Source organism: Clytia hemisphaerica, unplaced genomic scaffold (assembly GCF_902728285.1).
Source record: "Clytia hemisphaerica strain Z4C2 unplaced genomic scaffold, Clytia hemisphaerica genome assembly, whole genome shotgun sequence".
Classification (NCBI taxonomy): domain Eukaryota; kingdom Metazoa; phylum Cnidaria; class Hydrozoa; order Leptothecata; family Clytiidae; genus Clytia; species Clytia hemisphaerica.
Genome location: NW_027103354.1, coordinates 385,850 through 402,955, shown reverse-complemented (window position 1 = coordinate 402,955; position 17,106 = coordinate 385,850). Strand labels below are relative to the sequence as shown.

Here is a 17,106-nt window from a genome sequence, read left to right as displayed (position 1 = left end):
AAACCTGTTGAGGTTATGGATGGGTATGCATTAACGTTTATATCGACAATTGAATAGCGAGAGTCGAATGAGAACCTCACTGAAGCAAACTCTATTCCTGAATTAACATTGAGGATTTATGGAGGGTTCTATTGAAATTATGGGATTCTTCAAGGTTTATCGAAAATTGTGTGAGTCACTTGAAATGGGAATTTTACATAATAATTAAACGCTGTTTGCAATATAGAGGATTCCGAGGGTCCCTATTGAGATTATTGATGGGTAAGTATATGCACAAGGTATATCGACATGATTGAATTGCGAGAGTTGCTTGACGTGAGAATCTCACCGAAATAAACTCCGCTCTTGAAAGATTGAACGTTTGAATGTCGCTTAGACTAGATACTACTCCTGGTTGAACTTGGCTTTCTCTGATAAATTTGATGACGCTGCGAGTCCACTCGAGTAAGATAACGAGCTAATAACTAAGAGCCAAAATTTATACTGATATCATAGAGGGTTGAAAGTTGAAAGAGTTTGAACTAATGTCAGAAACACAATTGTTTGCATCGAGCTATGAAGACTTTAAATACAAATGAGATTGTTGTTTCAAAATGTCAGAAGATTATTGTTCGAGTTACAGAAACATTAATGTGTTTCAGTTGCTTTAAAATGGGAATAGACCAAAGGTGCAGGTGGGTCTTCATATAAATTTAATTCAAATCTGCTCAACCATTTTTCCAGCCCCCTTACGTTATCGTTATTCAAACAGGCTGCTTTAAATTTGACTTAATTTGAATTTTATGGAATCAGAGAACAAAGCTTACCATACCAACTTTGACAAAGTTGGACTTACACCCAATTTTATACCAAAAATAATACCTTCAAGTTGGTATTGCAATCGTTCAGGCTTTTACAGTTAACCATTCGGTTGCTTTTAAAAAGTGTGCATGTGGTCAGTTTACTCTCCCACGGAATTAGTTCTCGCTAGAGAATTTTGCACATTCACCAAAATTAAATTTCTTAGTATTTTGACAAAGTAACCCCTATAATTAATCAAATTTGCTCAAAATATGGCAAAATAGAACATATTTAGCCTGTCATTCGCTTAAATTAGTTCTCGTCAAGTTAAAAAACTTTAAGATTTTTGCAGCTCGCCAAAATAAGTTCCCTTAAGGTACCTGCTTTGGGAATCAGCAACTTTTTTAAATCCATGTATAAAAAGACGTTATTCAAACGAAACTGAATGTACTAGTATTCTAAAGAAAGAAACCATGCTAAATTATTTTCCTCATCATTTGCTTTAATAAAAAATAAGATAAATAAAATAAATATACATTTATCCTACACGCTCTTTTATAAGAACAATTTTATATCAAATCAAGAACAGTCTGTTCTGAGCCTAAAAAAAAATCAGAAAATAGTTAGGAAAGTACTTTTTTGTGCAGCACCCTGTCTTTTTCAGCCTTTTCATATTTTCAAATGGTGTGTCTGGACCTGAATGTTAAAAAAGTCTAGTTTGTGGGTCATTCATTGGCTCTTTCCAAGGTTTTGCAAGGGTTCAAAATTATTCAAATGTCACACTGAACGTGTTGTATGATAGACTTGAGTCAATACATGTACATGATTCAAAAAGATGATTGCAATCGAAGCAAACAAGAATTTTTTAGCTCGAGACTCATACTTTTTCAAGGTTTTCAGGGCATTTTTTAGGAAGATATTCATTTTTCAAGGTGTTTTCAAAGTAAGTTACATCAATTTCAAGGTTCTCAAGGTTTTTAAGGCTCCGTAGATTAAAACAATAAATTGACCATATTTGAAAAAAAATGTCGTGAATTCAACGATTTTTTTTATAACTTCAACTTTTAACTATTCAAAAATACTAACACAAAAATAGTTATTCCTCATCATCATTCTCGCCATCAGACTGTTCGTAATCGTCCTCCTCTCCGCTAAAATATTCCTCCATTTGAATTCCATCCAAAACTTCTTCATCATGGTCGTACTCGTCGTCTTTTTCGCTATCAGTTTCGTAATTTAATAACTCCGAATAAAGTCCGAGGCCATTGGGATCGATAATCGGCAAAAACTTTTCAAGACCATCTTCAAGAAATCCGCGATAATAGTCGATTCCTTCTTTCTTTAGAGAAAGCATGCCTTTTTTAGCACGTACCTGAGTCAAAAGAGAAGGAAGTTTAAATAAACCACAAATTATCCAAAAAAAAATCATTAGCACAGTTTTATTCTCAGCAAATTGGGTAGCTTGTCTTGTATGAAGTATTTTTTTTACCTCGAGGATCTCCTATTTTATACCTAGTTAGTTAGATCAATTAAAGTAGAAAAGTTTGTCATATCCTTATAATGAATTTTGAAAATTCTTTGGGAAATAAAACCCACAAAAACAGAATTTTCGTATTTTCAAAGACTAAATGAATAATGTAACAAACAATACCTCAACCTCATTGTAATCCTCCCCACCTTCCATTAGGCCAACGATCTCTGCTTCTGAAACATGAAAGAATAGGTTATCTGGCGATTTTAAATCACGGATAGGATAATATGAAAGCAAAAACATTAAAGCACGAACATTTCAATTAAAAAGCGTAATTGGCAAACATAGGACCGTTGTTTGTCCTGTCATCATATATAACTACTTTTATTTTGAATGAAGTTTACAATAAAGCGAACAAATCCAGCATAGTTTTTTATCTGCGGTGCTGCTGTTTCCATAGTCATACTTAAAAATATTGCTTATTATAGTATTCCAAACTTAATTGTTTGCAATGTAACAATAAGAGTTCAAATTGTTGTTGCACCAAGCCAGCAAATTTGGTAAAGGGGAGTCTCCAATCTTTTTTCTCTTTCGTAAGAGGAGTTTGGCACTTACAAGGGGTCCTACGTAAAGGGGATCTTGACCCCTCTAGAAACTATGTCCCCAGGAAATATTACCGATTGATTTGCTATCTGCCATAAGCTTAGTCATTTTATCGTGAAAGAATTGTAGGGTGTTTCTCATTTCCATAACGAGTAAGGTCCTTTCTTCGAGGCCATGCTGCTTTTTCTGCCACTGTTCCACTTGACTGTGTCGATCAACAGCTGTTGAAATTAAAGTACATACTGATAGATAAAAATTAGCATTCAATCATCAATCATATCAAATTTCATGTTCCGTATAGGCATTAGAAGCACACACACGCATACAAATTAAATTTTTTCACTTCCTTTCTACTATTTGGGTTGGCACATTTTACACCGACCTTTTTACAACACTACCTAAAATTTTCGGGTTAGAGAATGCTTTAACTTACCCAGAGATTCCGTGATGAAGCTTTTCCAAGGGAAATTACCATCAATCAGATTTCGAATCTGGAGAGGAGACGAACGAGTACCCGAAACTCCAAAATAGTCCTCAAAATATTTGAATTGCTCTTTATTGACTTTGGCAACCTTTCCTTGTGCGAGTCGGCGTTTCTTACTAGTATCTAAAAAATAAAACAAAATATTAAAGCAACTTCATGATCAATGTTTGATAAACTAAACTGAAGAAACCAGGAAAGGATCAATAGGATCAATGTTATTTTTTTTATTAAGAATCCAAGAAACTATGATAAAAAATAGAACAAAATCTAGAACTTTAACTGACCTAAACTAGCCGACAACTAAACTGAGCACGAAAAGAGAATAGTAAAAACAAGAGAGGAATACGGTAATGAAAAAAGGAAAATTATAAAAAGAATTACCTGCACTTTTCACGCGAGAACCAAGAACGACTTTAGTAGTAAATGAATGTTCAATTGATTTCTGAATAATTGGCAGCCAGACATCAGAACACAAGGATTTATGAGCAGCCTAAAACAATGGAAGTATAAATTGAAACATGCTATGCATTTCTTTGTTATATTATAAATCGGTGGATTTGAAAAGTAACGCCGTCAAATTTCTCTTATATTTTCCACGAATTCAGATGAAATTCTAACCTTTAATGCTGAAGAAGTTGTTTCTTCCTGGATGCGAGCCAATTCTTCCTTTTGATCTTTCTTATCAAACTCGAGTAGGCGGTAATACTTTCCCTTCGGAATAGTCTTCGGGAAAAATAAGGCATCGATTGTCTCGAAATGGGATGGAAGGCGGAGGTTTTCATGGAGTAGTAATACCTTTTCCATTGGAAGAAGACTTCTAACATTGGCTGGTTTATACCCTAAATATAACAAAGATATGAGTTAAAAACGTGAAGAAAATCACGTCACAAATCGATTTTTTGGATATCTTTGAAGGTACTGATACCGGAGTGTCTCGTTTCACGATTACCTGCGTTTAGCAAGTTAGATTGTTTTCGTTACCAATAAAAACAACAATATATCGCATATTTTCTCGCAGATCCTACTTTTACTTTTTCTTTACCATAACTTAAGCAACTTTACCATAAGCAAAATAAGACCGTTTGATGACTTGAAGGTTAATTTAAAAAACCGAGATTACCCAATGCTTGCTGTTGTATGTCCAGCCTCCATTGTTTGATTTCTTCTTCATCTTCTATTTGTTTGGAGCTTGAAACTAGTGATATCATTTTCTCGTTCTAAAAATGGAAGGGAGGAGAGAAAATGCGTGTACTTTGAGTATAACTTTTCGCATGGACTATTTGGTGAATAGTTAGTTCCCAGAACTTTCGAACTAGTACTTGATTCGCGAATATTGATCCGTATAAGAAAAATCTTGATGAACAACTTTAGGTGATTGTTAATAGATCTATGACTCGCTTTCTGACAGCAAAAGAAATAGTACAGACGCCACCTTTTCTTGAAACTAGAAATCTACAGTTGTTTGGGGGTTGTCTTTCAGGCTAAGATAAATCAGAGAAACCGCGTCCAAATAGAACATTAATGCTAGATAAGCAAAGATATTAGACTTCATGAAAAAAATTACTCCATGTTCCTTATTTACGCGCGAAAACAATATGAGACGTGAGACGGCAACTGATAATAACCTTTATATATCTTTTCTTCAGATCAAAAACGATCCGGGTTATCTTTATTTTATTCCAGTGGAAGGCCAATTCAGTCAATGTTTCTTCTCGATCTAAAATGTGTGATCAGATTTGTGATCAGAGCGAATACGATTTGAAGACTATGTAAAATTTAAAATTTGGTTTTCATGTACTAGATACCATTTCTGTTTTTTAAAAAATATATAAGAGACGTTTTAAATTTTAAATTTGACGTTTTACTTTCTGGAGATTGATGCTTCGTTGTATTGCCAGTACGAGACAAGTAGCTGAAGAGCTGTTCCGTTTCCTCGCCTGTCGATCGAGCTGTTCCATCTATCCACTCACCACTCCAAATAACCTAAAAGCATTAGTTCAAAGTGCTGAATTATTAAAACTCGTGTTAACTAGTGGTGATTTTTAACGGATAGAATATATCACGTGATCCAAAACAGCTTGTCAAGTTTTATTCAAGATAATCTTTCCTAATTTTTTTTGGGAGATTGTAGGACCATAAGCCTTAAAAATCTGCCTTAATTCAATAGATTTTTGGTAATCTAAAATTCTTTCAGGGAACTAAATTCAGTCTCAAAAATCAAAAAACATCGGAAGAACATACTTGACATTCAAGAGCGTGACCTTTTGCATGCATCACGGATAGTGCAGGCTTAATCTTATCTTGCAAGAACGGTTCGTTTCGCACTACGAATGGCCACAACTTGCACATGACGTCAGCGAAACAATAGGTAATGTTGCGTTGCACCATAAAATTTGTTAGCAGGAACATTGGGTAGCCAAATAGTTCCCCTTGAAACATGTTCAGAGCTTTCTGTGCAATTACATGTCTGCAAGTTACAACATCAAGTCCTGTTTCGTCCAATTTGTCGAGCTTTCGCTTGGAATTCTTGGCTGCTGTCCATACCCCTCCACACTGAGAATCTTCGCAGCTCTAGAGTGGAAATATTTAAAGACTTTCAGAATACAAAGCACTGAATTAGAATTCACACAATAATGAAAACATAACACCCAAACGTGATTACTCTCGGTCTCGGGTACCAATTAGAGGGGGTCTGAATAAAATAAAATCGAAAAGCAGGCTAACCTAAAACTAGGGAAAAAGAAGAAACTTTCAAAAATATTTTCCAAAAAATTATTAAGCAAGGGAGGAGTATGTCGAGTAAATTAAGAAAGATTTATCGTTTTATCAAACGAACAACCTACTGTACGTTTTTTGGTGCCATATAAGTCATCAATAAAGGATGCAACAACGGGGTTTCTGTAAATAAATTGGTCTTCATAAAATGTACTACGCTTCCTCCTGAAATAAATAGAAAAGAAGCTATCCTCATCAAGAGCGAAATGGGAATTTTCAAAAAAATGTCCTGACAAGAGAGATCCATTTCTTGAAAACCATAATTTGAAAGTGGCCGATAAAGCTCTCTGGACTCTTAAATGAAAAATTTAAAGTTATGTGAAAATACACGAAGATTACTGAACATTACCTTAAATGAACTAATTTCGCAGGAATAATTTTACCGGTTTTGCTCCTTTTTTGGACAAGTTTCTTTCATTTTCCTAGGAATTCTTCAAATTTTTTGTTAAATTGGTAAAAAATGTATTTCGCGGGTTCTAATTTTTGCGGTTTTGCAATACTTGTTGAATCTCCTAAGATCTCTGTAATTTTTTTTGTTGTAGGCTTCATCAATCGTATGAAAATACTAACAACTATTGATTTGCTTAATGTCAGAATCAGAAAATAGAATTAAAAAATAACAAAAAGGAAATTTACTTGGCCCGTTTATAGCGATATAATTTACAGTTGCCATCAACGTGGCAACTGTGTTGGTAGATAGCACAAGCAGGACACTCGTTCCAATACTTCTCTTGAATGACGTCCTTTCTATTTATCCAAAAACACCATTCTTTGAATGATTGCCCAAAGCATATAGGATCAATCGTTGCTTTCTGAAATATTAATCAATGCAATGCAAGATCATCGAATTATCTATATGCTTACCCTCCAGTAAAACAAAAATGATGAACATAATGAACATTGTTTAAATCTAGACGATGGTCAGTATGTGACGTCTAGGTTTTGAAATTCAATGCTTTTGCACATCAGGTTGATGTCATCTGACGTCAACTCGATGATCTCAACCGAACGTTTGTTAAACCTGATAAAGACCTCCACTGAGGAGGTCGAAATATTGTTTTCCTAAATTTATATTATGAAGAATGACCATCAAAACGTATTTAAATAATTACAACATTCTGATACGAAGTATGACAATTGAAGAAACAATGATATATTTCAACTTTTAATTCAAGCTCTCTTTGTAAAAACTCTAGGTATTTAAAATTTATATTGACAAAATGAATATAAACTTACTCGGCCATTATCTTCCGAAATGGCATTCAATGTTTTTAAGAAGGACGTCTCTGAGCTTCCCGGCATGTATTTACGGAATTTGTCCCATAAGCGAAACACTTTTTCCGAGATGAAATAATTCACGCTGTTTGGACTGCCCGGCCAATAACCAGATTTTAGAAGGACTCCAAGCGTGAAAGGGTCGACTTCTCCTGAACAATCTTTACAAAGAACTGTGTACCTTTGGAGATCAAATCTACCTAAGAAATAATTTAATACAGCGAAATAAAGAGACAGAAAGAAGCACGAAGATGAATATACGTATGACAAAACCTAAAGTTTAAGCATCAGTTAATAGGAAATCGCCTTATTTTCATTTTAAATGAAGGCATAGGTTTAGAAAATGATTTACCTTCCAAAGTAATGAGAACAACAGACTCGTGTCCAACTTTTTTCACTGTTTCGCTACTTCCACACACTGTACACCTGAAACAATTTAGTTTCGGAAAGCGATCTAAAAAATAATGAAGGAACGCAACTATTTAAAATGATCATATCGAGTTTTATATTGAGTTCTCCTCTTTAAACTATCGCGGACACTACTAAGGAAGTTACTGAGTACAGTTAGCTTTTTCCAAGATATCAGAGGATATGCAAAATTAGAGGAGTAACTAAAGAATAAAACTTCAATGGAAATCAAGCTTCAATCAAATCTATATAGCTTAAAAGAAAATTCTAGCAGTTTGCTACTCACTTGTGGGAATTATATTATTTCCTTCATCAATACTGTCAAGAGGAAGAAGTTTCTTTCCTTGGAAAATCCTGTCATGACAGGGCTCACTTGTGTGGACAACATCATCACATACGAAGCACAAAGAATTGAGTACACAATCTTGACATTGTATCTTTGCCGGTCTTTCTTTGCACACGTTACAAATTTCATCAAGCTCTTGATTGGCGAGCATAACTGTCCAGATACTATTTCTTTTTCTGCTCCACTCTTCTTGAGTTGCTTGGCTTCTAGCAAACCATGTCTTTCTCTTCCTTTTTGGTTTACCCATGTTACAAAGCATCTCGATAAACTGCCTGATGGCCTCTGAATAAAAAAATGATTGCACGAATTTTTCATAATGATACTTTTGACCGTATTTTGATGGATGTTGGAGCTACATTGCCAAAATTATACTGCCCTCCCACTCGAAACGGTTATTTCAGTGATCATTTGTTTTTGGTTTACAAAGTTTAAAAAAAATTTCATTTCCTGCTTGAATAATATATTAAGCTTTTTATTCTTAACATATTTTTACTCTTACTTTTACTTTATCAGTTTGGGAAATTTATGTAATACCTTTAAATACGGCGGCACTAAGTTTCAAATTTAAGGGATACATTTTGTAGCAAGATTTTGAATATTTTTGTATGGGAAGGATATTCAAAAATAAAAGCCATTCACACGTCAAATTAGCCACCATACAGGAAAATCTACAGAGTGTTCACTAGCGGATCGTGAACGTATCTATCCTTGAGATTTTTCTATTCCTAGAAAGAACCCTCTTAATCGGAGTTTTGATGCTTAAAGTAAAACCTTTAAAATCAGCGTTTGCGGTGACACTCAAATGATACTCATAAATGTTTACCTGTAGAATGAACCTCAGGGATAACTGGGGCACGAAATGGTGGTTCGATGGGATCTGAGGGAAAATGTTCTTGAGAATGGATGTCTAAAGATAAGAAATACAATATTTTAAACGGAATGCTTTTAATATCGTTTGCAACACATATATGACAATGATAGCCGAGTCAAACTGACTTTTCATAAGTGATCGAGATAAGAGAGATAACAAAAATTTCAGTAGCTTTTAAGTCAAGATAACATTAACCTTGAACTGTAGATCTTAATAAGGCTTCTGTTGTCTTTTTTGCGCCTTTCGCGGTTCTTGGTCTTGACGGATTCCGTGGTATTATTTTTCCTGAGTGAAAAATTATAGTAAGATCAACTAAATATCAGGTATGATAACAATAAAGTTCTATTCCCGACAAGTACGATAAATCTTGATTTCCTATATCTATCAATTTACAGAAGAAAATTCCGCATAGTTCGGAAGGGGGTCACTACCCCCCCTACCCTAGAGCTACCCCCCCCTACCCTAGGTTCTTCCCCCTTTTAAAATTTGATGCTACCCCCCTCAAAATTTTAAAATCCTACCATAATTCTACCGGTGAAAAAGCAAGAACACACTGCATTGCGAAAAAAATAGAATCATTTTGAATCGAATGTTTCAAACATACTAAACAATTAATAAAGAAGACGTTGCATTGTAAATTAAAAATAAAACTTCTAATTTGGGAAAACACAAAAAAACATACCACTGACATCTTACCCCCCCCTTTCTAGATGAACCCCCCTTTCTGAAAACTTCCCCCTTTCTAGAAAAAATTCTCTTACCCCCCCCTTTCTGAGATTTTCTGAACATCGCTACCCCCCCCTTTATAAAGGGGGGGGGGGTGCAAACTATGATTCCATAGCTATAAAGGCTAAATTGCCATCCGAGCTTTCGTTTAAAAAGTACAGTGTACGTAAATGCTTGTGTCACGACGAGAAAACGAAACAAGTGACTGTTCACAAAAAAACATACTACCGCTATCAATGTACATATTAACGTCATAAGACAAATTGGCGTCACAAAAGTACAAATTGATTTCAGCGTAAAGCTAACCCTATAAAACGTAAGACTCCAAGAAAAGCTTTTTCTTTAACTTTAAAAATAAAAAACTGAAGATTCAAAATAATATAAAAGAACTGCTTCCTGATTAGCCTTCCAAAAGGGATGAGTTATAATTATAGAATTATCAGCAAACCTGTATAGGGACATCGCCTTTTTTCAAGCACTGATTCACTCTTTTTCTTGGATTTGCTTTTAGAATGATTGGCGTGATTATGATAGATTTCTGCCATTAGGTTTACTGGAAAAGAGAGAAAAAAGGAAAGATTATAGATTACCTTATTACACTTTATACTACTCGTGTTATTAACGCGAATTGGTTAACCTCGCGTTAATAATAACGTTTAACAAAATTTGAGCTATGGTAATTTTGGAAAACCCTGCCTTTCGCGTTAATTAATTGTCGCACTCATTTTTCCTGCGTTAAATACTTGATTAGTTATATAAGTGTAATAAACTGGCTATATCCAAAAAAAATTCGTTACCACCTAAGCGTAATACAATGAGCAATACTTGTGCTTTACAACATTCAAAAGAGATTTTATTCATGACTATATAATTTCATCTATGATTTTAGTCCACTCCCCTTAAAGCTTCTTAAAATTTACCCCCGGTTTTAAAGATCAATTTAGAATATTATTTATGTAAACAGATGCAAATTAACTACTTCATAAGTTATATTGCATTCAGTTTACATACCACTTGTTTTAAGAAAAAGGTATCACGATGATTAACATCGAGAGGAGATAGAGGACCAGACTTTTGTATACAAATTTAGCAAAACACACAAAAACTTTCTACTCATTTATCAACATTGGAAAAAAATTGGGAAGTTTTGCTCAGTATATACTTATAGCAGGTATTTACAGGCCAAAGATCTTTTATTTAAACCATATAGTCATCCCTTTAACATAGCATTAATATTTACTAGTAAAGTAGCAAATTAGGGGGGGGGGTCACACAGTCCATCATATTAGCAGAAGTAACTGTCATTTTATAAAGTTTCTGTCACACCACAACCATGTAAACCATGTAGCAAAAATGGTCCTTCGGACCTGATGGTACTAAAATGTATAGATAAATAGAACCACCAGCACATACTCCACATTTCTAAAAGGCTTTTGATTTTTCGTAAGTATTTCGTTTTGATTTATGAAATTTAATTTTTTATTGTTCTAATGAGTATAATATTTGTTGTAAACTTGCATACCGTGAAGTTGGGTAACTCGCATCAGTGGAGGCTAACATGCATAGCCCTCAAAACAAATGACTAACCAACCAAAGCAGCAAAATGTCAAAACAAATGAACTACGCAGCTACGCTTGCAGCTCTACTCTACCATTTTTGTTTTGATTTAACTTTGTATTTTATAAGGACCAGCCAGGTCATTCATTTGAGGGCAATGCATGTTCACAGATATCTGTAAAGCCTGAAGGGCTAGATAGGCAACTTTAAGCTTTCTCCAGCAAAAAAAAGTGAAGCAAAAATTTGACTTTGATGGAAGTTACCCGACTTCACGGTATGTTTTCCATATTTTTCAACTAAATCCAACCACAGCTTTTTTGTTCCTCATCTAGTTTTGCATATTACTCCAAAGAGGGAAACAATAATTACAAGGTCTCAAAAGAAGGAAAAAATTTCCGGGGGTTTTGTTGTTTGGAATTGCTTAGGTCAGCACAGGATTGCTAGTAACGGCTTGTCACTGTGCCGGGTGCATACTCGGCGCCTTGGCCCGCAGGGTTGCTAGTAACGGCTCAAATTTCAGTCAGGTTAAAGAAGGGGCAATTTTACTCATATTATAATAACATTACCCCCGTCTTTTTTGTCATTCAATAAGTATTTCCAAATTTTGTATTCTGCTGTGCGAGTGTGGCTCAACGGATAGCGCGCTGGGTTTCTGATCAGAAGCTCTTTCATTTGGTGGGTTCGAACCCCGGTCGGGTCGATAATTCAAGGTCAGTTAAAAACACATTAGAATAGACAGAAAACATACAGTCAGGCACATCCTGGCAAATGAACGGGGTTAGCATTTGCTTGGAGTATTCGTCACCCAGTGTAAATGTAAATGAGATAGGCCTTCTCAGGCTAAAAGCGTGAAAATGAATAAAAATGAACTTCAAACTGAAAAAGGGGAAAAGGAAGAAAACTGGAAACTTTATTTTTTCGTCAAAAGTTTCTTCAATCTTCAAAGACAAAATTGACCCATGGAAAAAAATTTAATCTATGCAGTTCTTTGAAATGAAGCAAAATATTTCCAACCCGGTTCAATTAAACAGGGTATTCGGCGCTATTACGTCACTTTCATTTTCGACCCCGTTCATTTGCCAATGGTCGCAAGTGAAAAATACCCCGTTCATTTGCCAGGATGTGCCTGACTGACATAGTAAATAAGTTAGAAAGTCACCAGGGGGTCAGAAAGAAGCCTCAGAGAAGATAGGCAGAAATAAAAAGTCGATGTCAGGTTTTCCTTCTTTTGAGACCTTGTAATTATTGTTTCCCCTCCAACAGTTACATCAAAATGCCTCGAAAATGTCAATATGAAAATTGCGTAATCAGAGAACGTATGTCTCGCTCATTATAAAAAGGCCGAGACAAACTTTCAATAATTGGATTGTAACATCGAGTTAAGTCTCTTTTGTTAACTCACCAGGGGGTAAATAAAACAGACCTTGATACATTTATCATTTGTTTCAACTTGACCATTTGTTTAAAACTCAGCCTCCCAAATATTTGGGGTAGTTAAAATATGTACAAAGAAATTCATACTTTTCCAACCCGGCCAATCTTTAAAAAAGAAGCGAACAATAAAATGTAATTACCCTTTCCAAATAAACCTCTTCCGTGGCGAGCGTAGTCTACTCTGACGTAATTGTAAAATTTATGTAATGGGAGTTTGACATAGTAGTGTAATGTTGTTTGGGGAATTATGAAGTTCTCTGGGATTTCGATTGCATTTATTCAGGTTGATTTTTTATGACTTCTAATGGTACTTTTTCTAACGAGTTTGATTACTCTGTTCTCACACTTATGTCTTTTTTTTTCGCGCCCTTTTCCGTGATTACTTTTATTTATATTTTTAAAGACAGGTAAGAAGGCATATTGATGTAACTGTCCAAAGATCCAGGGGATGTCAATCGAAAATTTCGATTGTCGAACCGATCGAATAGATCGAATCCAATCGAAGACGATAGAAGATTTACATATTTTTCCCATTTTGATTGAATTCGATTGATTTGATCGATCATTTCGATTGAGTTCGATTGATTCGAACAATTACTTCGATTGAATTCGATCGATTCGACTCCAAATAGACCTTTTTTTAAAGAGGCAACCCTGTTGAATAATTATGTAGTCCAGCATAAAAACAATGATACAGCCATGCATAATTACTGTTTCATGCATATTATAATAATTATGCATGGCTATATCATTGTTTTTTTTTGCTGGACTACATAATTATTCAACAGGGTTGCCTCTTTAAAAAAAGGTCTATTGGTTTGACATCCCCTGGAAAGATGGCAGACGGAATAGCGGAAAGGTCTATTGAAAATTTTGATTGTCAAACCAATCGAAGTCAAGTGATTGATCTAATCAATTTAATTCATTCAAAGATTTACATCTTTTTATGTTTGGTTGGGTTAGATTGAGTCCGGCCAATCAAATCCAATCATATAATACCTTTATTTATTCTCTTTAAGACCAGGATCCACCCAGGTGCTAGAGGCCAAACCAAGGCAGGAGGGTAGGCAGGAAAGCAGACATCAAGGGCCAGACTGAGCAGGAAACAGGTTCATCCAGAATCCAACCCAGGAAGGTACCCCTATATATATAAGCTACTAATTGCTAAGAAGCTAAGCTAAGGAAAGTATGTTTTTATGTATCTACAAAGAGTGGTTTCTCATGCATAACTATTTATTCAAATTCATAAACTTACTAAAGCAATACACAGTGAAGTGATTGAAAGATCTTACCTGCAGCTTCCTGATATTTTGAAGGGTAACTGCCATGGCAAGCTGTGAATTCATTAACATTCTTCTCCTCCTCGTTGTAGCCATCCGCCATTTTGTTTAGAATTGTTATTCGATTAAATTTACGGGATCCGAAGAAGCAGAACTCGCTAACGGTGGATATGTTAAAAGCTGTCGGTTCCGTACAGTTTTGTATGCGCCGTAAGTAGCCATTAAAATATCATTATAATCATGAAAATTTCGGCTTTTTGAAAAACTATGATAATCATGAAAATTTCTGCCTCTAATAAGTTGACCTGAGGCAGTTTTGTAGGATTTGTCAAAATTAGTGGAAAGGTTGAGGTGGTGATCGATGACATTTCCAAGATAACAATATTGGGTCACGGAGTTAACGATGGTGTTGTTGTACTTTATCGTAACTGTTTTTCCATACCTTGCCATTCGTTGAGCAGTACCTAGCAACATTACCTCAGTTTTACCTTTCTTGAAATTTAGTAAAAGTTCATTCTCCTCACAATATTTGACAATGGTTGATAGATCTTTATTGAGGGCAGTTTCGATTTCATTTGTTGTTTTGGCACCAAAATAGATAACAGTGTCATCGGCATATTGGATGATTGAAGAGTGTTGGATAGAATCACAAAGGTCGTTAAAAAAGACAATGAAGAGGAGTGGCCCAAGAATTGACCCCTGTGGGACTCCTGATGTGATAGCCTCTTTTTCCGAAAAGATGCTATTGATTTCAACACATTGGGTACGATTGAATAGATAGTCGGTGATCCAGGCTAGTTCTGGCCCAGAAACACCATGTAATAAAAGTTTTTCAATGATCAAACTGTGCCCCATTGTATCAAAGGCTTTAGAAAGATCTAAAAACAGACATCCAACAAGAAGTCCATCTTCAAAGCCTCTCCGCACAGAATCACACAGGAGGGTAGCAGCAAGTTTGGTGGATCGTCTTTTTCGAAAGCCAAACTGACAGTCTGAAAGAAGTTTATTGTCTTCCAAGAAAGAATATAACTGCTCATGTACTGTTCTTTCAAGCAGTTTTGACAAAATCGGTAATATTGAAATAGGTCTATAGTTTTCGACAAGATCTACGTTTCCGGACTTGAAGACTGGGTTAACTTTTGCAGTTTTCCAAATGGTGGGCACTGTACTGGTCATTAACGATAGGTTGATGATGTGAGATATCGGATCAGCAATCTGCTCAGCGCAGTCTTTTAACATATTCGGTGGGAGTGAATCCATACCAGTTGCTTTGTTACGTTTTAATTTGTTTAAATGTTTTAAGATATAGCCAGGAGTGATGAACGAGAACTTGAAGATACTTTTAGTTCGCAAGGGACGTTTCCGGCCGTAGCTCCACGTACAGTTTCTGAGTGGAAAGCTAATTGACTTCATCTTTTTCACGATTGTAGAAAAGTAGTTTGAAAATTTATTAGCACGGTCAGTGGTTGGAATGGTGCCAGATGAAGCAGAGTGTTTGGACTTTGCTGGAAAAATTGATTTAATTGTTTTCCAGAACTTTTTCGGGGATACACGGTCATGTTCATTCAAGGTATTTCGATAATGAGCCGACTTTGCTCGACGAATAAGATTGATGCAGCGATTCTTTTGACGTTTGTATTCTGCCCAGTGAGCGTTTGATTTAGAGCCTCTTTCTTTACGCTCGAGTTTGTCGCGAATGTTCATCTCTGATTTTATATTATCGTTTAACCATTCACATGGTTTTCCTTTGATACGTTTTTCGACGAGAGGTGCATGTCGGTCGAAAGTACATTTCAATTCAGATGATAAATATTCAGCAGCTTTGTTCGAATCAGAGACGTTACTGTAGATTGGCAACCAGTCGATTGATTGAACGTCATTGCGTAGATTAACTGGATTGTATGCTCTGTAGTCTCTGCATTTGATAGTGCGGTAACTGTATTTAAAAGAATTGATCTTACGACAACAATAAACGAAATCATGATCACTGAGAGATGTAGCAACAACACATGAAGTTGTGAATGACGATGGTTTTGTAACAAAAATATGATCGATTAAAGTTGCTGTGTCTTTTGTGATACGGGTTGGTGTTGAGATAATTTGTTTGAAACCATGCAAAGACATAATGTTTTTAAAATCGAAGTGTGAACGAGAGTCATTATCATTATCATAATTGACATTGAAATCGCCCATCAAAATAATTTCTTTGTTCTCTTTTGAAACGAGTTCGATGTTTTCATTTAAACGGTCATTAAAGTCATTACAGAGATATTTTGAATCATCAGGCGGTCGATAGAAAAAACCAACAATAAAGGATTTTGATTTTTTGACAAAAATTTCGATGTAGATATTTTCTATAGAAGCACTGTGTAAGTCTTTGCGTTCTTTATAGATGATGCCGTTTTTTATGTAAATTGCGACACCCCCTCCTTTATTTTTCCGATTTCGAGGAAAAAATGTGTAGCCTTCGATTTCAAACTGGCACATATTACCACTGTCGTTCAAATGGGTCTCTGATAAACCAATAATATCTAGCTCCCTATTTAACTCGAGAAAAGTTTGAAAAGAGTCAAACTTTCTAGGTGACTCTGGGTCCTTAGGGTCAAGGTGTGCTTCCAAGCCTCTGATATTCTGGTGTCCCATTTTCAATCCTTTTCCTACTAGCCTTCTCTTGAATTGCTCTCCTGTTAAACTAGCAGTCTTTGATTGAGGTCCAGGGCAAGTTTCAACATCTCCAGCGATCAAAAGTAGTAAATACAAAGCAAGTTTTGGTTTCAAACAAATCTCTTTGCCATTTTGAAATAAAAACAAAGTCTCGTAAACATAAGTAACACCACTCTCTTTAACAATTCCATGAGAGTAATCATAACAAACTGAATCACAATCAACAAAAGGTTTCTTGATGTTAAAAGTTATGAAAATTGATAGCACGAGCATGACCGCTCTCAACGCCGCCATTTTCAAAAATTTCCTAGATAAACGTTGAAACAACGTTGTGTGCCAGTTGAGTAAGGTATCATGCATGATAAGATTTACTGTAAGGGTACCTTTTCACTACTGTAGCTGCGCTGTAAGGGTCCAATTTTGAATCCCCGT

General features: G+C 35.4%; 1 protein-coding gene across 2 annotated transcripts; it reads right to left on the bottom strand.

The window, feature by feature from the left end:
- Positions 1-1,806: 1,806 nt before the first annotated feature.
- LOC136820850 (uncharacterized) lies at positions 1,807-14,314 on the bottom strand. 2 transcript variants are annotated; one of them, XM_067077091.1, is made up of 19 exons: positions 14,023-14,314; positions 10,188-10,292; positions 9,209-9,298; positions 8,966-9,049; positions 8,083-8,424; positions 7,741-7,842; positions 7,350-7,588; positions 6,750-6,925; positions 6,182-6,278; positions 5,580-5,909; positions 5,204-5,321; positions 4,964-5,055; positions 4,459-4,555; positions 3,957-4,177; positions 3,720-3,828; positions 3,288-3,461; positions 2,929-3,075; positions 2,432-2,484; positions 1,807-2,152 (listed from the first exon to the last, which is right to left on the bottom strand). In XM_067077091.1, the coding sequence occupies exons 1-19, from the start codon at positions 14,111-14,113 to the stop codon at positions 1,877-1,879; spliced, it is 2,943 nt and encodes a 980-aa protein (XP_066933192.1). In that variant the 5' UTR covers positions 14,114-14,314; the 3' UTR covers positions 1,807-1,876. The 2 variants fall into 2 exon arrangements, with proteins under 2 accessions (XP_066933192.1, XP_066933200.1); XM_067077099.1 differs by lacking the exon at positions 10,188-10,292 and having other exon boundaries at positions 14,023-14,204.
- Between the last annotated feature and the right edge of the window lie 2,792 nt (positions 14,315-17,106).

What these genes read in the sequence shown, in the direction of transcription:
- LOC136820850 (XM_067077091.1), bottom strand. Translation starts at nt 14,113, where the DNA reads ATGGCGGATGGCTACAACGAGGAGGAGAAGAATGTTAATGAATTCACA. An exon ending in CTTCATCACGGAATCTCTGG is followed by an intron (nt 3,076 to 3,287) that starts GTAAGTTAAAGC and finishes TAATTTCAACAG; the next exon opens with CTGTTGATCGACACAGTCAA. An exon ending in AGGATTACAATGAGGTTGAG is followed by an intron (nt 2,153 to 2,431) that starts GTATTGTTTGTT and finishes CTTTTGACTCAG; the next exon opens with GTACGTGCTAAAAAAGGCAT.